We start from the raw sequence: 27985 nt of genomic DNA, 5'->3' as shown, positions 1-27985 counted from the left end.
CTCATGAGAACAAAGCACATCTGTGATCTTCAAAACAGAGCATGTTGCCAGTCTCCCACTGCACTGTACCAGTACTGCAAATTGAAATAGCGATGGTGGTGTTTGTTTCTAGAAGGATACTTTATAGTTTGATACCGCAGAGAAGAAAAAAAACCCCAAATTTACATACTGGACTGAAATTTAAACTCTATAGTGAAATTTCTGAGCTGCTGAAAGGAGCATGTTCTGCTTAGCAATATAGTGGGGACCTGATTCAATGTCCAGGACCCTTAAACTAGACCTTTTACATGATTCACTCATGATTTGTTGAAATGTACTTGTTTCACCTTTTTTATCACTGTGGAAAGTCATAACTAAACCTGATCCTCCAGGCATATTTACAGAACTTTATACTGACATGTAAGTCATCACCCGGCAAAGCACTTAAACATATGGGAGAGTCACTGACTTTAATGTATATAGTCAAGTTTAAGGTTAAGCTGCTGTAGCAGCATAATATTGTCTAATTCTAAAAGCATTTCAGCACGCAGGCAGTTCAGGGAGAGACTACCAGAGTGCTCAGACTTGTGTATTTGCAAGGCCTCCTCATTGGTAGAGAAACATTTAACTATACTAAGGCCACAGTTATTTAGGAAAAAAAGGATTTTTTTAGAACTACTACTAAGACAGGACTAACAGAACAAGAAATACCCTACAAATGAAGGTACTAGGATCACTGGGGAAGGGGAAAAGGACTGATTAAAACTCTACTGTAAATTTATTTATCTGTTTTACTACCTGAAAACCCTAGAGAGTAACAAAGATTATGAGTAAAACCTACACAGATATTTCTGTATTTCTTTTCTAAATGCATATTAAGAAAGATAATATACCAATCAAAAGAAAGGCTATTTGCTCTTAGTGAGATCAGTGAGCCAAAGTTTAGAGATTATCTGGATAGGTGTAACTCTTTAGGCAGAATTACGCTGTATCACTGGTTTTGCAATTTAGAGCATCATTTCCATTACACATTGCATAAATTGGGCTTTGCTGGGTGTGTAACATGCAGTGAGAAAGCAGGAGAAAGCGATGGATGATATAAATTATTAAGATAACAATTTGAAGCCATGCAAACCTATACTATTTTGTGTCTGCTCCATTTTGTCACTTTTTAAAAAGAAAACAAAATAACAAACCCTTTAATATAACACAAAAGTGAGATTTAAAGCTTTTAACTGGGTTAAGACCCTGGTCTAGCATAGCAGTTCTGAAATGCGTACAAGGAAATTTCAGCATGAATTGATGGAGAAAGATCTGCTTTGTGCAGTACTTTTCAGAGAAAAAAATCTGTTTACTTTGTATAAACTTCAGAGGAAATTTCTTGAAATATCTTCCCTGTGTGGGTGTTAAAAGTGAATGTTCCAAGAGGCCACAGAGAGTAAGATTAGACAGATGTTGTCAGCAACATGACCACAAGAAAAGTTGCAATTGACCTATTATTAATACTGAGCTACAAAAAATACCCAACTATGTCCAAGTAACTTTAGAGATTTGATTCAAACCCACAAAAGTAAAGAAATTCAGACATCAGGGTGAAACTCCTTTATTGTGCCAAACAGCCCTAGCCCTGCCATATGATGCATGTGCTGTGTCTGCCACAGAAAGCGCAGGGGAATGCCAGTTCTGGCTACTGGGTCCATCTCTCCCCAGTAAAGAGAACAGTGTATTAGCTACAGCACTGCCTATCTTAAAAAAAAAAAAAAAAGTCTCAAAATTTTTCCATTTTGAGACTATTCTTCAAGCCAATAAATTTCAGTCTGACAAAATTTATTATGACATTTAGGTTAAATAGTTATTATCTTGCACTACACTACCTAGGTGTTCCCACTGTGACAATTAAAGCAATTTCCCTCACCCCTTGTTTAAAAATTCAGGAATGCTTAAGTTATTCCATCTGTCTTTAACCAATGGACCAAGACCCGATTTTGTATTGACAGTAAACCAGGACTGGCTGACTTTTGATTACACTCACTAGGCATGACAGTAGCATAGAAATGACAATGACAAAAGGTAAAATAGCAATGAAAGGGGGATCTTCCTTAAGGTCTGGCACATGTTAAATGCTGAGCTTTAGCAATTTTCTGCTATTCAGGTTCAGATGGCAAGATAAAAAAATAGAGGGTTTTTTGTTGTAGTTTCCTTCCTTCTTTCTAAACAAGGCTCTCTACAAATTACTGAAAAGGCATTTGGGAGAGCATTCTCTCTGATTTATCACAGAATTGTGGAATTGGTGAGGGTGGAAGGGAGCACCTCAAAGCAGGGTCACCAGAGCTGGTTGTTCAGGATCATGTCCAGTTGGCTTTTGAGTGTCTCCAAGGATGGAGACCCCAGAGCCTCTCTGTATGCAAATACATGCGCAGAAAACACATGTTAGATATTTAGAAATACAGTCTAAACATATATTTAACAATGATTCTGATAAATGCAGTCTCAAAAAATGTGGTGTGAAAAAATGTGATAGTCCAATGAAATTTCACTGGAGTTAAAAATTTTGGACAAGTTTCACAGACAATAGGACTCAAAGGTACCCAAAAAGCTGAAATCAGGAGTTTTAAAGTATTTTAAAGTACTTGTAATAAAGCGTGCAATTTCTTGTCATTGTCTCCCTGACCATCTCCGCCTAGTTTGGAGGATTCTAAACCAGTCTTTGTAGTCTTTTTATTGATTTTAAAAGAGTTTTATTAGACTATTATTACTATTGCTGAAAACACACTTTGCAAGTAAAAGGCAGACATTCTGCTGTGGTTGGGAGGAATGAGAAAAATGACACCTCCACATAAATCCTCGTGGCAATTTTCTTATTATGAAAAGCTTAACTTCTGGTTGCATCTCTGTCATTTTTTACACTTCAGTACTACCTGTCAATCAAACTGAAAGCTGAAATATTTAAAAATCATCCTGTCTTATAATTTTTAAGCATATATGTAGATCCAACACACGTTTTCATCTTCCATGTTCAAAAGACTACTCTGAAGAACAAAAACTCAAGACCAGTTTGCTTTCAGGACACTGACATTCTTCATAGTGTTATTTTGGGCAGAAATGTTGAAGTGGCTAGGAGCAACGATAAACATCAAGATGGCACAGTTGGGACTGCCATCGGCTGTGCGGGCAAACACCACCTCGTGACACAAAATGCAAGTCCTGGTTGTGCAATTTTATGAGATGTGCTGGTTGATGGGGCACCTCGCCTTCCCCTCCCTCTGACTGAGGGAGGACTCCATCCTCTTGGGTCCTCAGAAGATGAAAAAGTAGATGGATGAAATTTAGAACTCAAAAGCCCCACCCATTTTTTTCTAGTCAGCTTAACGCTCTGTGTTTTTTTGAAAGGTTCAAATCTGCAAGACAGACTCTGGATGTTTGATTTGGGAAATGGTTATGGCTTCTCTTGATTGTCAAGACCCACATTTAAGAGCAGAAGTCATTACACTTTCCATCAAGTTTCCAAATCAAATGGATTCATGTGAGGTTCCTGCCTTCTTGCTACCTACCTGCGAGGATTTTGCCAGCTTCTGACTGTAGTCCTTCTCAGTCTGCTTCAGCCGGTTGTTTGCCTGAAACACACACAAAAGGCAACCAGATTAGCTCAGATGAAGAACGTGTACAGACACTTTGCCACCGACCCCTCTGCTTGGCACCTCATCCACATGCCTATCGCTGAGCGGCTGGGACCTGCGCCAACTCCAACGCCCTTTTGTGGCAGCCAAAAAACCGCAAGGGCTTGTCTTTGATCTCAGGCCAACTATTCATCACTTAAAAGAGGGGAGAAATTGTACCTCTGCTGCCAATTATTAGAAAAACATAAAGACTTCTGCGGATTAAAAAAAAAAAAAAAGAAAGAGTGAGTGTGTGGGGCAGGGGAAGGAGGCAGCACACACATAAGTTTATCAGGGTGATTTCACTTTTGAATGGAGGGAAAAGGCAAGGAGAAAGTCCCAGGCACAGGCTGCCAGGGTACAGTGCGACATGGAGGACACAACTCCACGTCTCAGCTTGGTGTCTGCAACTGCCTTTTGTCCCGTTGCACGTCCCTTCCTATTTATAAGGTGGCGATTACACTGAAAATCGACCCGACATGCAGCTGAACCAACCAGGAGCTCTTGGACATACAGCTCTTCCCTTCCCCTAGCATTTCTTCTCACAACTCAAAGATAAAGAATAAAACAAACTGAAAACAAGGCTGCTTTGTCACACTGGAATCCAATAAACAAATATTTCTATAATTCTGGGGTAAAATAGCTCTTAAGGTTTTTTCTTCAAATAATTTAATCTCAGAAATAATTTGTTAATAACCAAAAAATAAATCCAATTTAATTTCAGGACACAATTCTGATTTGTATTTTTCTTGCAAACTGCCATGGTATTATACTGATAGACCAGCCTCAAAATGCTGTCCTCAGATGAACTGCTAAGTGCTCTGATGTTCTTGGCTCTAAAATTTGAGGACAGGTGTCTAAGAAAAATATTTTCTTAGGGGGACAGAATATTACAACGCTGAGTTCTGAAGCAATTTTAAGCTGATTAAGTTTTCAAAATCTACCTGACCTCGTGTTCAAATCTTTGATCTGTCGTCCCTAGTTTTAAGGCACAGCATCCAGCACACGCTCCTTCAGCCGCCTGCGTGCCAGCGCCTGTTTTGGGGGACCACAGAAGCCACGGGGCCACCCTGAAGCCTCTGAACCCTGCTTGGATCCAGTTGCAAGACTGAAACTCCATTTCTGCAAACACCAGGGATTTCAGTCAAGCAAATAGGCTTATTGATTTTACTGGACTGTAAATTGAGGAGCTTAAAGTTGCAGAGAGCTCTTGCGAATCACCACCAAGCACGACCGGGCTCAGATCATCCCATGCAATCCAGGCAGTTGCATATGGTGCAGCTTAATATAAGTATACCACAACCAGTTAAAATAATCTTAGATTTTACATGATACTGCAATTTAAGATCTTGAATCTTGTCAAATGCCAAGATTATGAAACATATGGAGGTCTATATTTCATCAGTTTGTTGGTACTAAGAAATCTACTAAAAAAATTAATCAAAACAAATTATCAAATTTGTGCATAATTTTTAAGAACACGTTTTGGTTGTTTTTTGTTATAAATAACGGCACTATATATTGGTTTAAAACAGCATATACAAGAATTCTGGAGCACCAGACAAATTAAATTCCACTTCTACATTTATCATTTAACGTGTGCCACAAACACTGTAAGGGCAGATTGTGCGGCTGCACAAATAAAAAGGGAGCAGTAACACAGAAGCAGTTCTGCCAGACAGCTCCATGCATGCTACATTTCTCTTTGTACTCAGGCTGACCCATGTTAACACTCTTTCCACTGTATTGTCGTCTAGTTTCAGATTACATTTTACCACCACTGCATATTATAAAGTGACTGAAACTGCCAGTTGATCTTTGAGGAAAAAAGTAAAAAATAAATTACAGTAATAGTATAAATTACTGTTATTCCCAGAAAGGGAGAGATACCAGTCAGCAAGGCACTGCAAAGAAGATCACATTACAGCTGCTCTCACTCAACTTGCCTGGGGTAAAAGTCTTCATCTTTCATAGAAGCAGCTTTATAACCTCCTGAACCCATAGAAGAAATCCCAATAAATAATAAAAAACCCACTCATAACTTCCATAAACAAATTAGAACTTGTTTGTTCACACTGAGTAGAACCAGGATGACCTCTGATAGACATGACAGAGGCAATCCAAAAGAAAGATCTGCTGAATTTCAGGGTTTTATTCCTAGCTGAAGGCAAAGAAAGTATATATCCTACCAGTTTGTCTAAAGGCAATTACAACATTTTATTTTATAATGGCTCTAACGAATTCCAATCAGCGAAATATTTATAAGCTGTCTTCCAGCCATCAACAAACCACAAACTCTTGCATTTAGCTGCAGTCCCAAACATCCTTATTTGAGGGGTCTGATTTTCAGAAGCACTGAGCTACCAAAGCTTCCACTGAAGATGGCAAAACCACATTTAGACCAGCTCTCTAGCTGTCTAAAACTGCTACCTCGACCCTGTGAACACCTGCTGACTTCAGCTTTTCCCTCTGGACCTCTAACACCGTACAGCTCTTGCATCATCACACACGGCACAGGGTAGCACCAGCGAAGCTCTGCAGAAGGCATTTTCTACAAATTGTAGCACCCTGGTCAGCTGAAAAGATCTAATTCATGGTAACGCACAGGAACACTCTTTTCCATTGTCTTCTTTTACTGCAGAAATATAAAACTTTTCCCTTTTTAAAACCTGTGACTAAACTAATTTAATACCTCTTGACTACAGGCTGTTGCTTTGCAGCCTAGGGAGGCATAAACCTACTCCCCTGGGGCACATATAGCACTGCCACACAGAAAAAACCCAACTTTTTACTTTTTTTTCTTTTTTTTTTAAGGAATGACTTACAGCAAAGTACGCATAACTGTGTACAGTGAACATCGTGGAGGATTTCTATTACATTTATCTTGACAAACAAGAAGGTTAAAAATGGCACGGTGTGCACAAGCAGCAGTTTCCTGGGCTCCTTCTTTTATAACAGGCTGCTTGGCTCATGCACTGCACGAAGCATAAGCTGCTTCTGTGTTATTTTAAGGGCATTCCCTCACTTTCAGGTTACATGCCATTTCAGAAACATAATGAATAAGAATCCAACTGGAAGGTGAACATTTGGAGGGTCAGCCAGTATTCATTAAAGTCTAACTCTTTTTATAGCAATGGGCAGCACTGCAAATATAGTTAATGGTCTTAAACCAGTTTTCCGTGTGTGAGAGGTAGCTATTGAAATTCTCACTTGGCAAAAACTTGTCAGAAATATCAATTGTAATATCCATTTTTGTAATAAAAAGGTTTAAATTGGATAAACCATAGAGGAATTCCACTGATTCAAAAATTAACTTCTGTTTAGTTTCACACAGTTAGTACATATTTTAGCTAAAATTATCTGATTATCACAACTTTACATGCAGTTATTTTATATTACAGAGTGAGGACTTTTGCATTAAAAAGATTATGTCCTTGTTACAGTTAATTGGTTTTAAAAACCAACTATAATTCTATAACAAGCCTTAAAGCATCATATTGTGGTTGCTGAGCAAAACTGCACCGACTTCAACAAAACATTTCACGTAAAAATTAAAAATGGTCTTAGCACTCCAGATGTGGTATCTGAATTAATGGATGCTATTCTAACACAGTCTGATTTTCATTTTTTCCTTTCATGAAACAGAACACCATTACTAAGAATAAAAGAGCAAAGGCTCTGCAATGGGACTGCACCGCAAAAGCGTACTGTGTCCTACCCTAACTACAAAGGGTTTATATGTTATTTTTATGGTATAACATGTATTAGAGGGGACTTTTGGTTCTAGTTGCACTCGGTACAGCCCTGGTACAGCCACCGCCGGCGTCGGCAGCAGCTCTACCTGCACTGTGGGGTTGGCAGGTGCTTGGTCGCCTTCATCCCCCATCAACATCCATCTTGACATCTTGAATGTTCATCAAAAATGCAGCTGTTAAGAATTTTTTGGAACAGTACGAATCTGTACATATCTTCCAGCTTTGGAATGGTGATTTTTGGATGGAAAGTTCAATTCCAATTACGCTACAAACTTAATAGGAAAACTAACTCCTGCAATCCAAACGTGGATAGATCTGTAAGAGTTAAGGATGAATAATGAAATCCTATTCATCTACATATGATTTATAGTTTTGTGACTGATTCAGTAGTGTTTCAATTTGATTGTGATCTCCCCAAAACATGAACAAAGAACAAAACCCCCACAAACATAACTCTCGTAAACTAGACGGCTATATACACACACCCATATTCACTAATAGAAAAATAGATTTAAGTGATCTGGTTAAGCTACTAGCTATGAAATAATCATTTATCAAAATGCCTGCAACTAACTAAACAATGGCCATACATAAGCTGATCCTCCATAATTAGATAAAAGTATAAGCAAACTAAAAAAAAAAAAAAAAGAGAAAAAAAAAGAAGGAAAAAAAAAATCAAAGGGTGGGGGAAGGAGAAGAAAGAAAACTTGCTCCAGGGAAGAAGCAACTGTTCTCTGATGTGCAGCAAAGAATTTAACATCAAAGAACTAATGTAAATGGGGCCCATTTACCTTAAAAAACAACACACCACTCCACATTCTGGAATATTTCTATTTAAGTTTGACAGCATTATGCTTTGTACCAAAATTCAAGATTGTGTAATTTGACAGATGTCAGAAGGAATTGACCCTCAGAATGGCTAGCTGTAGCAATTTTTGTTATTAAGTGTATTAAAACACTCTGTACAGTATCTGTTTAAACTTCAGAGATTAGCAGATCACCTTTTAAGTTCATCTGATTGTACATAAAAATTTCATTTTGACCTCAAAGCCTGAAAGATGTATTTTCCTTATGTGCCTCTAATACTGACAGTGGGTGACTTCCTACACCGATACTCTTGTTCTTTCTACTGCTCTCCCCACCAATCAGATACCAAATGGAAAGCCGAATCTCTGTGTAACAATGGAAATAGAATACCAGTTCAAATATGTAATTTAAGCCACCCAAAAGACCATTAAAAATAGTTCAATATCCAAAACGATGTTAACAGAATAATTAGTCTAGTACCAAATGACTTCAAGGGTTTGAAAATGAATGATAGAAATCCCAATCTGTCATACCCACAAATCCTATTAATATTCTATTTTACATTCCACTTTTGTAGGTCCATAAATCTTTTTCTTTTTTTTTTTCTTCTTTAAACATACATCTTCAGGAGGAAAAAAAACCCTCTCATTCATGTGCTAAGTACTTTTCATTGGGAAAAAAACAAGAATGAATAGAAATGAATTTGACACTACCTGTCTGGAGAATTGCCTTTCTTCAGTATATTCCAATTTTGTGCTTAATGGGGGTCTACTGAAAAACTGCTTGTGCAGTCTGTGCCTTAGGAAAACTCTGATTTCCAGTCCTTTCACTTAAACCAACAGTGCATTTCTAATCATTCTGAAATTTTGTAGAGAAATTAAGTACAGACATTTAATTCTTCCAAATATTCTTCTATGAGACTCCAGCTGCATGGTGCCTGCTGCCAGAGTTACACCATCCTCACACTAGTACGCAGTTACTAGCTTCAGCTAAATGGATTTATTGAGCATCTAAATATTTCCCAGCATCACCAATACTGATTTCTAGACAATATTTCAGTGAGCCAGGCACCTTTATTTAAAACCAATTGCACAATTAGGGCTAAAATACAAGCCTTGTATACAATACAAGATTTTAGAACCAGATTAATAGTCCAGGTTTGCCACATGAAATTGTGCCATAGCTTAACTACACTTTATACAAGATAGTGCTGATGCATGCATCAGGCATTTAAAGGACAGACAGCGAATTATAGTTTAATCTGAAGATGTACTATCACATTTTGCCAAAACAGTTCGGAGGCAGGTGGCTTTTACGTTACGGCACATTTTCTTCTTTTGCTCAACACTCAAATAAGATGAACTGAGTAAACCCAGTGAAGATGTTGAGGCTGCAACACTCCCCACATTAGGGTACTGAAGTCTAGTTTTCCCGCAGCTACATGCCTAAATCTGGCACAGCACAAATACATTCCTGGATTACGATTTTTAATATTTCCTGGTTTTCTTCTGTTCTGTCCAACTAAATTAAGATGGTTATTTAAAGTGGGTTTAAGACATTATATCAAAAGTGGTGGCATTTTCTATTTCAGAGCCTTAATAAATAAAACATGCACCCAACGGGAATGATTTGAGCTTTTACAAGCTGCCTTTATTCATCAGAAACACTGGGCACCTCTGCTACACAGGCACCTCAGTCGCTCATGTGCACTCTGTCTCTCTCCCACTCTAATATAAAGAAGTTTACAGAATAGCTTGTATCACTCAGGCCCAGATGGTTTTGGTACCCAAACAGCTGACACCCACTAAAATCATGAAGGGATAGGCTGCTAAACATCTTTGAAGATGCAAGTCAAAGCTAAAGTTTCCTCCACAAAGAGAAGGCAGCGGTACCAAGATGTGACACTGATCCATGATTTGACTCAGTTAAAGACTACTTAATATGAGCTTAACAATACATGATTCTTTCAGAAATTGGAGGTTTCTGAGACTCGTGCACTTTACCATTATATATCAGCTAAGTTTACATGCCTTGATTTTTGCCAAGGAGAGACTAGAAGGCTCCTGAAAAGACTATAAAGGGATAAGAATGCGATTTTTATTTTTCAGATTCTCCATTGCTGTTTTAAGTTGAATTCTGTGGCAATAGCAAGCAAATGTTAAGAAGATAATGACTAGAAAAAAAATCCTAGGTATGTACCATTTTGAGATAGAATCTTTTTTATTAAATAGAAGGAAAACTGGAAACAAAAGGACAGACTTGGTATTACTACGTTAACTTGGTATTACTAAATTACATCACTAGATGAGAGCCCAACAAAAGTTAAGCTTCTACAGTTGCAAAGACAAACACTGAAAATACGACAAAATCCCCTGACAAATCTACGGTCTGAAGAAATCAATGTTCCTTAGCAAGATTATGCTGGATTACTTTTTGTAGTTTTAAATACAACAAAGCTTCCCCAGAAGAACGACAACTTCACGGAGCCAGCAAGCATTACCGTACCGATGACTAACTGTGCGCAAGTCCAGCAAAGTCCCAATTAAAAAGAGAATGGAATATATTGCTCAATCATGAAAGCAATTAAAGACATAAATAAGACATTGCAAGACTCTCGACATTCCCAATGTTTAATTATTTATCTGTTCTCCATCCTGGAGCTGTAGGTCAGGATTAGCTCCTCTGAACTAAATACAGGAGAACTCTTTTGGGGATTTGTACCTTATTCATTTTCAAGCAAACATTCAAATTCATTTCAAATTCACACAAGAACTGCAACAGTTTCACCTAAATCAGATTTTCTACAAGTTAAACACCCCTCCTACACTCAGATGTGATTGTGAAACTACTTTGATCTCTGTTCCCAAATTTATTGCTCTGTGTAATCCATGACAAAATATAATGTGATTTACTGTATCTCTATATGACAGCCCAGCAGCTGACAGAACTTAGTAATTTAGCATAAGAAAAAAAAACCTTCTGGCACCAAAATATACAAATCATAATTGAGGCACTTTAGTATCACATTACAATGAAGCGTATGCAGACTGATCATAAGAACTTCAAAACAATTAGAATTCTTTCTCACCCATTTAATGAAGGTGGGTTTTACTCCTTGACATGTTCTGCAGCTGTAAGCAAGTCGTTTTGGAACACGCTTGTTTCTTCACGTTAAAGACTCTGAAGGACTAATAACATCTTTTTACCCCTTTCCCAAACACTCCTCCTCCTCCAAAAAGAAGAAAAAATAAGCCACCTGCAGCTTTTCTCTATTATAAAGATATGAAGAAAGAGCGAATAAGTGTAAACAATGTCTTCAAATTGTGCCAGAATTTAAATATGCAATAAAGATGGTTTATATTAGTTTGGTCTTGATAACTGAGCATTTTTTCTAAATAAAGCTATAGTAAAAAATTCAGATCTCCAAATATTGACCTAAGCAGGGATGTGATGGACATGTTCCATGGGGCAGCTTTTGCTTTGGCTCCTGCTGACTCTCAGGTTTGGGGAACTTGAGACGGTCTTTGTGTAAGGGGACGCATTACCCTAGAAACTGTCAAGAAAAGTAAGAATGTGGAGCTTATGGCATGGGATGCAGGAGAAAGTTCCACTTAGTACTTAACTAATTCCAGGTAACAAACACCAGTTACTGCCGTTTGCATGAAAAAAAACCATGAACAAGCCCCAGTGAAACCAGCAGCGATCACTGCAGGTACTGGGATCCAGCAACAGGGCTGTAGGATCTGTCCTCTCACCCCTGGCTAGGCACCTCGACCAGATGGTATCCATTCAATAATTCTGAAAGAATCCAAGAATGAATTGGCCAAGTTATTAAAAAAAATAATTAAAAACACCTCACATTACAATCAGCTACCATACTGGAAAACAGCTGATGTTTTTCTTAATGTTATAACGTACCCTGGGATGTAAAGGTAAGTAAAACTGGTAAATTAGAGAAAACTGCACCTACACGCAATCAGCCTTCTCCAAGACACACAGTATTGTGAAATAAAGGAGAGAATGAGGTAATGATTCAATTGGGCTTTAAAAAAATATTTAATAAAGTTAAAATAATAAGCAATTGTGTATTACAAGATAAATTGGTGTGGTACAGTTTGTTTGGATAGTGAAGAAAGGCTCGGGAAACTGTTGAAAAAATAATTAGAACAGTCATTCTGCCACTGGAAAAGCCTCCTGCACTTCATAACCAGGAAGGTTAAGATTGAAACATCAGTTGTGCTAAAAACATCAGGTAAGTCCTCCAGAGTCAGGCTCACGGGCACCGAGCCCCTGTCCTCACCAGATGCTGCCTGCAGAGGCTGCATAAACCTGGCCCCTTCTGCTCTCCCAGCACCCACAACTGCCATGGCAGGGAAGTTAGAAGTTAAATCCCTGCTTATTCCCATTAGTGACTGGTTACAAACACGCTGCTCATAAAACTGCTCATAAAACTGTTCAATCAATTTTTGAACCTGCTGATAATATCTGCCTTCACAACCTCCATGGAAGGCAATTCAAGCAGCTCGCTATCAGTTGTTTAGAGAAGCAGCTTCTTTCACCAGTTTTAAATCAATCCCTTATTAGTTTCCAGCCACTACGCCCAAGTTCTTGGGCAGTAAATAACAATTCAGCATTCACCTTATAATCTTCATGATGGCTACAACCTGGCAGTTAAAGAATTGTGAAAAAGTAGAGTGAGCCCTGGAGTAGCAGAACTACAAGTGGTATTTGGACACAGACTTGAAAAAGAAATAGGAGACAGACAAACCAAAAAAACGCCCCACCTGCGATTACTTCTTAGATAGACACCTTAGATTAATACCAGTTGGTTAAAAAAAACCAAAACCCAAAAAAACCCTAACCAAAATTCTCAAACAACTAACCAGCTATAATTGATAAGATAGGGAGTGAATAAATGCAGTGAAAGACCGGCCACATGACAGAGCTCTGTTGAAAGCTATGTTTTTTACTCTGTATTTTGTCCTAATTTATCATTTAGCTCAATTATACTTCTTCTTGTCTGGTTCTCATTTCTTAACAGTATTGCATCAGCCATTTTAATTTTTAACCCTATGGTGTTATTTGGGAACGCAAACAATGTGATGCTTGATCTCCTCTCCAAACATTAACGAAAATGTTAAAGAGTAAGCCTACTACTCATGGGTTTATATTTTTTTCCACAGTGACAGTTACACCAACTATTCTTGGTTACCTCTCGGAACCAGATTTATAAATACAATTGACAGGCTGAAATCTCACCTGTTGTTTTCTGGTTTGTTTTTCTGACGTTTTGGGGTTTTTTTTAAAAGGACATAGAAGCAGAGTAACTCTGTGAATAACTGAGACTATTGCTTTGAAATATCTCCAGTAGGGAGGGAGCCATAAATTCTGTTTAGTCTCATTTGAGTGAAATATCCCTGAGATTATTCTACCATATTTTTCTTCATGTTTGGCTCTGTTGATTGAAGACTCTTCCAAATAGCTCCCCTAAGGGATGATGCAATTCCTGTGACCATGTTCCTGGTCCACTATCATCTTTCTTATTCTTTGGAGGACTAAGAAGGAGCAGTGCAAAAGGGGACACACTCGAGAGGAAATTGGTTTTCTCCCTTCATCTGTGAGCAAAATTTTATTGCAAGATTTGCTGTAAAGGTACTATAAAGACAGATTAAATAATCTGTACTTCTTGTGCTAACATACACTAACTTTGCTATATAAATCTTTTCTCTTTTTGAAATACATTTCCTCTTTCTTGATCTTCTAAGGCTTTTGGTAGAGTTTCTCCAAGAAAGCCAAAATACTATGCTCATTTTTATTAATATTACTTGGTGAATCACTGTGTCAGAAATGTTCAAGGACTAAATGTAAGTAAATGTACACAGACTCTACAACACAAAAACAACAAAAACATTACTACTCTGGAACAGAGAGTTAACATCATTGACAACAGTTCTTGGATTATAATGAAAAAAATTAAGAGACTCGGGAAATATTCAACTCTTCTCAGTAAGAATTACAAGCTCTTTAGATTATTAATAGCTAAGGCCTAAGCAAAAGAATCTGTGTAAGAGATTCAAACAAACATTTAAAAATTTTAGTCTAAAAAAGATGGCGCATATACAACAACTGGTAGAGATCCTGAATGCATTCAGCAAGGAGAAAAACATACATCTACATTATAATTAGATACCAATTTAATGATATCATTATACTCAGGAAGAATACATGCCCACATTTTATGGTTGACCTATTTGCCCCCATGTAAATAACCAGGGTATCGCTGCAACGAGTGTGAAAATAGTTCATCTGGAAGCTCACATAAACAAAGCCATCTATACTATGCTATTAGTGTGAAAGTTAATGAAGTGAAAGGTGCCACTCAGATCAAAGACTTCATTATGCTAAGACGTCTAAACAGGAACCTACAGAATTGCTGCAGAGATGTCCAGTTTCCAGAAGGTCTTGGATACAAAGATGGAACCGTTTTTGGTAGTTAATGAAATGTAGAGTTGGCAGAGAAGAACAAGAGCTAGAGAGACAGTATTCAACAACATAAGCTAATGTAAAGCATGCAATGCTATTCTTTATGAGCAGAACTAACTTAACTGCTTAGGGGAAACTCAATGCTTTATTTTAAGAGTATCTCTTGCAGTATGTCTTTAATCTCTAAAGATGTCATATTCTTTCTCTTCATCTTCTATTTCTTTGCCAGTGCTGAACAGTATGACATCATCTGTATGAGTACTGACAATAGTGCCAGAACAGATATTGTGAATTAAAGTTATTCCCACATATGCAGTATGAATGTATGCCCGATGACTATGTCCAACTGGACTGCATCCTAGGGCTGGACTTGCTAGTTAATTAATCTAGCACCACAAAGCTTAATGCTAAAAGAAGGACTGAAACGCTCTGTAGGGCACATTATTAGTACATTATTTGCAAACTGCATGCAAGTAGAAGTTGCTCAAAATTAAGCATCCAATTATAGGACACTGTATTCAGATTTCTGAAAAAGGCCCCATTACTAAAACATTATATTACCACATAACTATTATATAGAATAGTTATACTTAATTAGGGAAGCGGTCACTGACACAGTGACCTTAACTTTGAATTCCCAAGGCATTTCAGTTTTACGTGGACTTCCCACCAGACTTAGGTGGAGTGATTGTAACAGGTATAGACTAGAAAACATTGTAAATGTCAAATTTTATTTAAAATAACCAAAATCTTAGAGTACAACTAACTGCTACATCATTAAAGTCTACAAGCACAACTTGCGTGGCTCTGCCTGAGTTGTATGCCATCTTGGAGTCCCATCTCTCCAGAGTGAACCATCTCACAACTGCACTGAAATCAGAAGAATAGTGCTTGACACTCACTTTCTTTTTTTTCTTAACTACAGCTTCATCCTGTAATCAAATATCATGTGTGTTCAGTACAGTCAATACACAAAAATGTAAATTACTTGTCCACAAGAAAAGCAGCACTGAAAAAGAATTAGATGTTCCTGGAACCTGCATAAAGATTTAACAGAATGAGTCAAAATATCTATTTAAATATAGAAAAGAAGTCAATAAAAAACTAAATGTTGAAAATTATTTAGTGAGGAAAAAAAAACCCCAAACTTTTTTCTCCTGCTCCAATTTACTCATGTGCGCTGCTCAAAGAGAGCTTTTTTATGAGATATTTTCAGTGTTCCAAGGTTGCTTCCTTTGAGCATTGCTAGCATGTCTACTGATCTGCTCATTTTCTTTGCCAAGAAAATACCACAGATGAACGTTACAAACAGTTGTGTTAGCCAAGCTTCACATCTGCACGCACTTAGAAATGCAGTTTGTCTCTTGCTTTTAGTAATTTCTGGCAAACCTGAAAACGCTCATAAGCTTTGTACAGTCCGTCACACCTGGCTGATCAGTGTTCAGGCCGTAAGTGCTGCTGATGCAACCTAAACCACACCTGTCTCCCTGTGAAATTAGTCATTAGTGGAGCCTAACTACACTCCTATGTATTCTCTAATACCTTTATTTCTTAAACAGTTTATGTTTTGTTTCATCATAATAAGGTATGACCAAAAAAAGTAAAATTACCATCACATCAGAAAAAGCTGTAAGCACTTCATATAATGAAATGCAAGAAATTAAATCTATATTTTAAAAGTAAATCAAAACCATTATGATTGAATAGAAGTGTTCTTCTGAAACCATATTTAAGATTCCTTAACGAATAGACAAGTAGTAAATTGGAGATATTCTCAAGGAATTTTTATGTTAGAGACAGATAACCGACACTATGTAAGTAGTGGAGTCCTAAGAACATGACAAGTACTGTTTCAAATTCTCCACGCTATCATCCTGACTTTTTGTCTGATTTATGTCCAGCATGGCTTATCTGACCTTAAGGACATAAAAATTTGTTATCCTTATCTGATAAGGTGGTTTTGTGTTCTAAGAGATCTACCATGCTACACCTTACGAGGTGAGCGATAAGGTGATTACGTGTGACCGGGCTGTGGCACCCGATCTAGCCAAAAGCAAGGCTGAAGGTGCTGCACTGCCCCAGCACGAGCAGCTCCCTCTGCTCTGCCACGCCGACCTGCTCCTGTCTCCCCGCAGCTGTTTCTGGGCACCAGCTGGCAATAAGGACCCCACTCACGGAAGTCTTCTGCCCGCAGTTCAGGTAGAGCCCTGCTCACCCTCACCAGTGCTTCTGCAGCTCCGAGGGCAGCACTCGGCACGAAGAAATCTCAGGGGTGCCCAGCTTGTCCACAACAGGTTCAACACTGCCCACAACCTGCATATTTAGGTCAGCTATAGCTCACTTTGTAAGAAAGTGGTGTTTAACTGAAAATACCTGCAACGGGGAAGGTCACTGGAAAATGATGGACTTTTCCCATTATTATTATTTCCACCACAACAGATGCCACGTTTATTTTTCCTAATGCGCAGGTTACACGGTGCCATTTGGCAACCTGTTAAATAATTTTCCCACTTATCATTCCTGATTAGGAGATGCAGTAACTGTCAAAAGATATTTGCTTTTAGAAAGGCAGGTTCAAAACCATTACCGTACTGTGTTTATTGAGCAACTTTCTGGCATTGTATACTGTAATCACTAACAAAATGACTCAACTAAAGTATTACAATAAACAATGTACTATCTCTAAAGTTGAGATTTTTAATCAACAGAAGATTAAAGACCTCAGTAAATTAAATTATGCGTCCCTAAATATTGAAAAGCTGTCTACAAATACCAACAAATATTTAAGTGTCCAGTGCTCTTGCAATGAGAATTGTTCCTCTATCTCTGCCCTCCACTCTCCTCCTTTCCATCCCCACTGCGGCAGGGCTATGGGGAGGGCAATACCATATGAATCCCTTATCTCCTTCTACACATTTTCACTTCAATTTTGCTTTTCGCGTAAGGTTTACCCATTTCTTTTGTATCTCATCATGTTCACGTGAACAACAGTCCACAGTTACCCAAAGCAATCCACACAGAAATCAGCATTACTCACAAAACAGACCACAGACGAATGAGGTCCTTCACTTGGGAACGGACTGACCTTCAGAAAATCTGGACAGCCAGATGTTCCAAGCCTAAACAGTGAAATTCAGCTTCCCCTTGGATTTTTAAGTAATCTTTACAGAATTGGCAGAAAAAAGTAAAATTAGAGGACACATTTTTCTCCCATGTTGTCCTAAATTTCAAGATAACAAGATCTGCTAGAAAAATAAAAAGACTTGTAAAAACAAGTTTCAAGACTCATGCTGCAATTAAGATGCTTTTTTTCCCCCCCCCCTTGGATAAACTCTCCTTCATCAGAGTTCTGTGGACTTTAATAGGATCGAGATTTGACCTAAGTTAGCTGAAACTGTAACTTTTGATCTTTAAATGGAGTTTGCCCTCTAAGCTACTTTGACTTTTGGACTTTGTGGCCAATTTCCATAGCTTTACATTTGGAATACAGAAACGAAGCAGAATGGTAAATGGAGATTTGAAGGTAATGCAAGGTATTTTCACATGTCTGTGAAAGACTTTCCAACAGAGATACTTTTTTTTTTCCCTCCTATCTTTTACTCAACATGTGCTCTTCTGATTAGAGGTAAAAATAGGGAAGTAGGTTAAATAAAAAAAAAATTCAATAGCAGTTAATATAGCTTAAATTAGCAATTTTTTTTAAAAAATAGAAAAAATCCAACAAATTAAAAAAATAGTATTTCTGACAGAAATGACAATTCAAGACTATTAAAGATATTGCCCTATGAAGGATTATTTGTAACTTTAATTTGAGGATGTAAAGAAGTTAACTTTTCTTTTGCTATACTACACATGTAAAAAAAGATCAAAGAAAGAAAAGAATTGAGATTCAAATTCCATTTTTAAGCAAAAATGACAATGTCTTCCTGAGTTAAAATTAATCCTTTAATGATGAATTTCAAAGGTTTAAATACTTTCTGTGACCTTGGCTTTAAATAATTATGCCAAGCAGAGCTTTCCTTACATTCAGAAAAGATTCTGAATTGTTGATCACAGTCATTTTAATGGCTTCAGGCTGGCTGATTTCCAACATAATCCTCCGAATGCTGTTTAAAATTACAGACCAAGAACCTGACGCAGGTAAATGAAATGTCACTTTCACAAAGGCTGTTCAAACAGCATATGCAGATTGTTAATTTGTGCCACCGTACATCACTTTGCAATAAAATGTATGATTACATTAATGCATATAAAAGATACTTCAACAATTATCTGCTTACATATACACAGAGTCTACCGTAAATATTAAGTAGGTTTTTTTCAGTTTAGCTTTTGAAATAAAACTCACATGTTTTAGCTCATATCATCCCTAATGTGGTGAAATACTTGAATTCAAGATGCCGGTACAAGGGGATGCTCAGCAAGCACTGATGAGCAGTCAGTGACCCCACTCAACAGAATACAGAGGGAAGCCTTGATGTATCTGAAACATTAATTTCTATTTTCCAGCCTTTCACAGAGTCCTTGCTCACCAGATGCACACAGGCAGAAGTAGACCAGCTGTTGTTAGCAATGAGACCCAATTTCCTTGCAGTTTTAGCCTGAACTTTTTTCTCCTTAAGAACTTTCCCTCTTTGTAAGTGAGAAAACTCTTGGTTAGACAGAACCACCCTTTCTACTCTATTCCAGCAAAGGAAAAGTGATTAGCCTAGTCCTTGGCTGGCTTTGCCTTTGAAATCATCTGGATTTTTGAAGTCCCACCAGGTCCCAAGCACCGCACGCTCGTCCCCGTTCCGTGCTCAGGGCTGGAAGGTGCTGCCCCAACACCGCTCTCGGGGAAACCGCTGCAGCCACGGCCACTGCACGTTCAGAGAAGAAGCCTTTCATTGTAGAACCACAAAACTTTCCATACTTGTGCCGAGACTGTGGCATCCAATGTCAGATCTACAGCATACGTCTGTTTTTTCAACTCAAGTGACCCCTAAACATTTTTTGTCGGTGAAACTTTATCTGATTTTTGGAGTGATTGCTCCCCTTTTGCCATGCCACAAGAAGCAGCCCTATGCAAACCTCTTACCTTGTCCAAGGCCTTCTCTGTTTCTGCCACATGGATCTTTTTCAGCTCTAATGTCATTTTTTCTGCCTCCACTTTCAGCTTATTCACTGCTGCCTCATGGTCTCGAGCTGCCCTCTGCCTCTCCTCTTCCCACTGATGGCTCAGCTCCAGCAGCTGCTGCTTCCGCTGAGCGTTTACCTGAACAAGCTCTTCCCTCAGCTTGTGGATTTGGTTCTCCATATCACAGATAATCTGAAATAAAGAACAAATTAAGTAAAAAAAAACCCAAAACACCCACAAAGCAAAAAAAATATTGATTTTCTCAGACAGGCTGTTAGCTGGGGTAGAAAGCGGACTCAAAGGATTCTCTATCCCTTTTCTTAGCCTCTGTTATTGTTCTTCCCTTTCTCTTCATATGTGCAGATGAATACTGCTGTCCTCTGCCCAAAGCACAGAGGGAGCAAGATTTACTGTTTTGGAAAGGGTGCTCCCATAGGTGAAAAAATTTAGTTTGTGGCATATAATCACTACATATAGTGTCCATGCCTTCTTTTTTTTCCCCCAGAAGAAATGACCTGCCGCCTGCTAACGAGATACCAGTGTGTCACCAATTGTTTATCAATCACTGTTATCAATATTGAAAATTGTATGTGGTAAAGCTGTGTTACTCCTTAAGGATACAGAATACACACTGCTACTTTATGCTCGTAGTAGAGTATACAATTATCACTTTACATTTACACCTGCATATAACTCTTACTAGTTACTTTTCTAACTGCATTTCTTCTGTAGCTTCTCAAATTAAGTACAGGAGCATCGCATCTGGGACATAAAACCGTTGTCCTTACAGCTAACTGTAATGTATGATGTTGCAAGCACATACGTGTTTTCATTCATAAATATAATTCTGAAGATAAGCATTTTCACTAAAAAACTCACACAGTATTATTTCCCCCTTGTTCCTCCCTGCTTCACATGTAACTTTGCAGTTCCCTGGAATTCATTCATAGAGCATGTGATAATACTGAGATGAGAAATTGATGTTCTACCAAACAGATGTAGGTGACTCAGCTCAAGCTTATTAAAGGTTTCACAAGAAAATCTGATGAAAATTACTGTATATTTAAAGATGCCATTGCTCTGGAAGGCCAGTTACTGATTCCAGAGCTCTGAACAGATCTCTCTCTCTCCAACTACTATTTTTCTTCTTCAGACATTTTTAATACACTGTCTGTATTGAGCTAACCCATCTACTTGCAGTCTCTGAGTACCACATTACTACAAATCTTTGAAAAAGAAACATTCATGTCTGACCAAAGTTGGGAAATGAATGACTATCAGATATATTGCCTTGTACATTAATATCCCAAGATAGATTGTGATCTGAGAGGGAAAAATCAAATCTTGAAAGTTTACCTATTTTTTTCAAAGGATTTGAACTATATGGTGTAATAAAATACATGTCATCTCCCCTCAAACCATCACTTGTGTCCTTCAACTGTCACAGCTGTGACATGCATTAAATAGCATTAACCATCTCAGAAACTTATCACAGGACTGACTTTTGCATCCATGCTTTCTTAATTACTCATTGGCCTTATTCCCTACTATGTCAAAGGTAAAATTCTGTGTGTGTATGTGTAGAGATGGAACGAGCCCATCATTTGTATACAGAAGTCTAACACAGGCCACATACTTCAGCTATATCAGCATTATCTCAAACATGTGTTTCACACAGTGTAATCTGCACTAGATCCTTTCCTTCCTTTCCTGATCTTTTTCTCTACACATTTAATTTTTATTAAATCTGTATACAGACTAAAAATGTAAAGTACATTTTAGTATATAATGATAATCTACAATATAATTTTATAATTCTTTTGGAAAATAATTTCACTTCAAGATCATAAAAGAGACGGTAGCCAAAGAAATGCTAGGTCAATGAAGATAATAACTACAGTTTCTATAGGATGATATGGCCAAGTTCTAAACTGACATACATAACATTTGAGTTTTTTAACAGCTGTTCCAACGCAAGTCCTGCCTGGAACAGTAACAATTATCTTTTAATCTGAGAGAGCTTTCTGAGAGCTCATTCCCCCTCACCCATTTTTTCTTCCTTCTTTTTTAAAACAAAAAACTTCCTTAAACTTCCCCCCCCCCCCCCCCCATATAAGTGAAACTAAGACATGACATTGCTCAGAAGTTTCCTAAAAAGTTTGATGAAATTTTCAGAACAAGGAACCAATTCTTACAATACAGGAAAAAAATCGTTCCTAAATCCTATTACAAGCCAAAATAGAGACTGGGTGAATTCCTGACTCAGCTGTTACATCCTTCTACTTTACTGCATTCTATATTCAATAATGCTTATACAAAACCGTTAGAAAATAAAATAGCACAATATAGTGTTTTCTGCTGCCACATGGAAAAAGAGCGAGCTCCAAGCCTTCAGATTCGAAACTGGGGAGCCAAAAGATAGTGGGCTGAATGTTATAGGTAAAGTAACAGTAATGAATATGCAAAGGAGCATTAATGTTGGACCTAATAGATGGCAAAAGCAGATTTGGTTCTATTAGGAAAAAAGAAAGAATCTGAAGACGGGGTGATGGCAGCGAAACTAATATGATTAAAGGAGTCCTTTTGGAGCAACTTCACTGCTAGTAAGATGATGTTAAGAGACATCTAATCTCTCCAAAGTGACTGGAAAAAGCTTATATGGGGGATCACAGACACAGTTCTTGTCAATTACTTTAAAATAAGTCTAGTTCTCACAGCCAGATTATTTTTTCCCATAAACAAAGTCACTGGCAGAGCAGCTTACAACCGAACAACTTGCTGCATAAGACAACTTTGTGTGACATGGATATCTTCAAACTGCTAAAGAAAATGAATCCCAAACTTTCCATCACTAAGATTCTGCTATTCCACATGCCAGGTTTAATAAGCTATTATTAGACTTAAATGTAGGCAAATTAGTACTACTAGGAAAAAAACCCCAAGATGACATAAATGTCAGTTGTGAAAAATCCATGAAATATAAAACTTAAGAGCAACTGGTCTTAACAATTCTGTGGAAAAACAAAAGATGCAATTACAAAATCTCACTTCTTGTGCTTAAGAGCTGAAGGCATGATGCCTGCTTGTTTTCTTTGTAAAATTGAATCCTCTTTCTCAGTATTGGTTCCTTCAATTCTTTTCCTGGATGCTCAAATCTATGTTTGCGAACCATGCCTACCAAATTGTTTGCATGGTCCAAACCATAATATGTGTACAAGAGCTCCAGTGAGAAATACACATCTTAAACACTCCAGAGCAAATTATTCTTGTGCTAAACATAAGGCGTAAACATAAGAAATAAAGCCTTCATAGGTTATAATAGATCCAAAAATTTTATTGCTACTTGCTGCCTTTTATGGATCAAAATGTTATAGTCTTTATTTTGGTTGTATAGATGTGAGTGAAAGAAATGAAAGAGATCTGTATTTTTTTACAAAGAATGCTGAAGTTCATAACGATTCCACAGGATGGCCATACCGTAGCAGCATGCCGCAAACAAGAAAAAATTTTGCTAAATGACTATTAATCCACATACAGGCAAACAAATAGAAGGAAAACACTAGCTTACAGAGTATCCCAACTGGAACAAAAATACAAATATGTAAACTCTGTGACAGGGTAGAGATTGCGTATGAATTGATATGGCGTACTTGTATGTATGTGTACGCAGGTATGACAATCCCAGAGCTGAAGAAACTTCTAGCTGAGATTGGGATTTCTATTTCTGTTTCAAAGGAATAACTTAGAATTCTAACTAAGAATATCTGTGCTGAAATAGTGTCATAAAAAGGGTGGGTCATAAGCCCACAGCAATTTGCCTGTAGGGAAAAAATAGACTTGAAAGAAAAAAAGAAGGTTGCTCACTCACTTTGGCCTATTTAAAATGCCAATAAATGTACTACATGTTATTTGGAAGGAAAACATGTGCTCTTAATTTTAAAAAGTAAATTGCATAAGAAAATATAAAGTTGGCAAAAAGTTTAAATTAAAATCTGTTGCTGATGTCTGAAATTCTGCTACAGTTACATTCAACAGAGACGAGAAAGGGACCGAATGACTACAGTCTAATTAAAAAAAAAGATATATTCCCTTTATTTTCCAGAAGCTCCTACTTCAACCCCATGAAACATTTACTTGGATCAGTTTTCTAAGGAAGAGGCTGGAGCATGACCGCATCTTTTATACTCAGTGATGGAATACACAGACTTCACTGTCTCCCTCTCAATGTATTACACACCAAACCACATCCACCCCATCACCATATTCAGCTTCAAATAGTGTCGAGGGCATTTGAAAGTCACAAAAACAAGGCAATGCAGAGTTAAGATCAAATCCACTCTTAACTTATTCCCTGAGGCTCCGATCTAGAGTAATTTAGGTGTTGCTTCAGCAGTTTTTACAGTAAGTGACTAACATCTCCCAGCAGATGAAGTTGCAATAGCCTTTCATCGCTCCTCACTGCTGAGTGTACTCAGGCTGCTGAAATAGTGCATCACTTTTAAAGACCACTGCATTTCTCAAGTGGATCATGACAACTCTTCAAACGGAGTTTCAGAAGCCGCCTGCATTGGGCTAACTCGGCTTCAGTTGGAGATGACTGCCTAAGTCTCAATTTGCTGTGTTTAATTTTGTTTGCATGTAACATTTAAAAAAAAAAAAAACAAAACAAAACAACAGCAAAATCCCCAGAAAACTCTGAGCAGTTCCATGGACTTAGCTCAAACATGAACTGTTAGGTTAGATGATCACAATGATCCTTTCTAGGATAATAACCTAAAATATCAGCCTGTAAGTAACAGCCCTATTTGAACCACGGATATGCAGCTTCTGCCTCTGTGTACAGGTACTTTCTCAGTATTTTCTCAACTGGAAGAACATTAAAATTAGTGCATGCATTTGAACAGTGCACGAACTGGAACCATCAGCTGAACCCTTCTGAAAGGGAGATTTGTTTCTTTGTGTCTTGTTACGCTGGCGTGATGTGACAGAGATGGATGAGGTATACATAACATTTGTTATTGGGTAGTGGATTATTTTTGAAAGGAGATCAGTCCAGTCAAGGGAAAGGAAGTCTGAAGTAAAAACAAATCTCACTTTGATGATGAGGAATTAAAAGGAAAATAAGGAACAAAGTAGAAACACCCAGTGATTCAGTGGTGACAATGACTCCCTTTTTACCCACAATCAGTGCAGCGTCCCAGAAGAGGTGAATGAAGAATCCAACCCCAGACACACAGCAACTGGTGACATATTTACTGAAAATACCTTAGAAGGGATTATCTGTTGAAAGCAGGAATCTGAACTACTTTAGTTTTCTTATTAACAAACAAAGCTTTATGAAGTGCTGAGAAACAAATAATACAAGTTTCTCTACCATCACAGAAATAAGCAATACATCGAACATAAAAGAATGCTAAAAAAGTACACAAATATTTGTTTACAGCTCTAAGCTTAGCAAAAAAGGTGTGCTGGTTTTGGTTGGGACAGAGTTAATTTTCTTCATAGTAGCTAGTACGGGGCTGTGTTTTGGATTTGTGCTGGAAACAGTGTTGATAACACTGGGATGTTTTAGTTTCTGCTGAGCAGGGCTTGCACAGAGCCAAGGCCTCTTCTGCTCCTCACCCCACCCCACCAGCGAGTGGCTGGGGGGCACAAGGAGCTGGGAGGGGACACTGCTGGGACAGCTGACCCCAGGGATATCCCAGCCCATACAGCCTCGTGCCCACATATAGAGCTGGGGGAAGAAGGAGGAAAGGAGGAATGTTCCGAGCGATGGCGTTTGTCTTCCCAAGTCACCGTTCCGCGTGATGGAGCCCGGCTGCGCTGGAGATGGCTGAGCACCTGCCTGCCCATGGGAAGTGGGGAATGAATCCCTTGTTTAGCTTTGCTTGTGCACACGGCTTTTGTTTTACCTATTAAACTGTCTTTATCTCAACCCACCAGTTTTCTCAGTTTTACTCTTCCAATTCTCTCCCCATCCCACCGTGGGGGGAACGAGCGAGCGGCTGTGTGGGGCTGAGCTGCAGGCTGTGGTTATACCACAACAAACGTTGTAAGAACTTCAAAGATGGGTAAGGTTCATCTGTGTTTAAAACAAAATTGGTTTATATTAACGAGTCTTACTACTGCAGTTTCAGCAAGTCACAAAAATCGGTCTTACACTTGATCTCGTTCTGGTTTTAGGGAACTATCCCATGATTTTTACCCTTAAGAGATAAAAGAGTTAGACAACCACGTGCAGGACCAAGGGCCAGGCACAGTCCTAATGGCTCTCTGATCTTTTTGTCCACAAAGCATCCTAGTGAGGCAGACTCACTGGTCCCAGTATACCTGCTTTTCTCAATGCTGGATGAATTTCAGCTGGCCAGTTCAGCCAGCTGGCAGCTATATTTGTGGCTCCTTTGCAACACGACAGTGATACGAAGGGTACACAGCAGTGCTGAAAGAGGAATCTTTTTGTTTAAGCTACAAGCTAAACCTGAAGAGATATCTCATCTAAACTGATACTTTAAAAGAATTTTGCATTAGGATAGTCATTAAAATTTAGTAACTCAAGTTTTTAATGTCATCTTCTGAATAAAACTTTGTCATTAACTCAATTATGTCCATTTTAGCCCACTATATTGAAAATATTTTCTATATCATAGCAATTTCAACTAAAATGTTAAGAATTTATTATGCAATTTTTCTGTGACTGGTAAAATCAGCAATTTGTCAATATTATGATCCTTAAAAAGAGATTTGATTTGCAAAGAGAACTACTTCTGCAAATGTCATGCACATTATCACATGGGTAATGATGTGGCAGAGCACAAATTAACAGGGATAAGTAATAAACAGCTATTTAGCTCTCACAGCACAATCTATTACACTGTCAAGTTTAAATGCCTTTTGGGTAAGAACACATAGGTCCATAAATATGGTAATTAAGGGAGCAGATAAAGGAAATGGTGTGAAATGAAGTGAAAATGAACAACAGTCTAATGACTGACAGGTTGGTCTCACCTCCTAAGAGCGTTGATTGAATCTTCCAAAAAGCACGGGGCGGTGCAAGCTCTTCCAGAGGAAATTACAGAAGCGCAGGAGCTCTGCTAGCACCACCAGAAGCAGTCCTGATCAGAAGTCTAGTACTTCAGGGAAACACTAAAATATCAGCGAAGCTAAATCTTCAATGCTCAAAGAGATGTATTTCATTATATGCTTGTATTTTATAGTATTTTTTATTTGAAATAGTATTTTGTGCATATTCGTGTTCTCATTCTGAGGGGAAAAAAATTCTGTCCATAACACTGGTGCTACTGCACAAATTAACTAGAAGCCATCTTTATTCTATATATGACTACACTGCAGTGATGGGGTGAAGCTATTGATATAGTTGCTAATCAAATGTTCACAGTTTATAAATCAGGCTGTATAATATCACATTCAGGTATTCTCTTGTGGGAAAACTGTTACACAAACCAAGTTGTACTCACTAACCTGCACAGCATATGAAGAACGGCAGTTTTCTAGACTCAAACAGGCAAGTGTTCCATGTCAAAAAAAACTTATGTAAAAGCAGCGCAGATGGCAACCATAGTACTAACAGTAAAACATTTGCTGTTCAGCACTGTAAAATCTGAATCCCTGTATTACAGGGCTTATGCAAAGGTGTATCAACCCCATCTCAACACAATCACAGCTTTTCTCACCTTTGCAAATGTACCTCTGGCATCTCTCTTGAAAATATCCACTGGAACTTGTAAAGTGAGGCGTTGAGCTGCTAACTTACATATTTATTCTATTAATTTTAACAGCATTAAGCTGCTTTTAAATGTCAAACCTCCTTTGTAAGATTCTTTACCTGGACTGTTCCAGCAGTGTGTATGCTCTGAAAAATGCCTTTAACATTTCTGAATCTGATAAAAGCATATTCCTACTAACCTTCCTTATTTTGTATCTACTAGAGTGTTTGTTAAGAGTGGGGGTAGGTTTAACTCCACTCTACCTGTACAGTCCTGCTGGAGGCTAAACATCACTCTCATTCATATTCAAACCATGGCCAACTTCATTTTTTTCTCCTGCACTTAACATAGTCCTCAAAAAGGTTCAGCACCCTTTAAATTTTATTTCTTAGTAACACACTTGCTGTATCTGTCTACACTTATTCTACAGCTTAAGCATGTTCCTGAAACGTGATGGAAGTGTTG

At 38.0% G+C, this 27985-nt stretch overlaps 1 protein-coding gene across 11 annotated transcripts in view; it reads right to left on the bottom strand.

Moving 5' to 3' along the window:
• Nucleotides 1-27985, bottom strand: part of CEP112 (centrosomal protein 112) — a 177610-nt gene that overhangs the window by 43400 nt on the left and 106225 nt on the right. For all 11 annotated transcript variants that reach the window (XM_074847007.1, XM_074847009.1, XM_074847006.1 and 8 more), the window contains 2 exons: nucleotides 19758-19988; nucleotides 3531-3593 (listed from right to left, as the gene is read on the bottom strand). In XM_074847007.1, the coding sequence (XP_074703108.1) occupies nucleotides 3531-3593; nucleotides 19758-19988 (294 nt within the window). The remainder of the gene's footprint in view (nucleotides 1-3530; nucleotides 3594-19757; nucleotides 19989-27985) is intronic.

Source organism: Strix aluco, chromosome 21 (genome assembly GCF_031877795.1).
Source record: "Strix aluco isolate bStrAlu1 chromosome 21, bStrAlu1.hap1, whole genome shotgun sequence".
Classification (NCBI taxonomy): domain Eukaryota; kingdom Metazoa; phylum Chordata; class Aves; order Strigiformes; family Strigidae; genus Strix; species Strix aluco.
The sequence above is the reverse complement of the archived record's forward strand: the minus strand, read 5'-3'. Positions and strand labels throughout refer to the sequence as shown.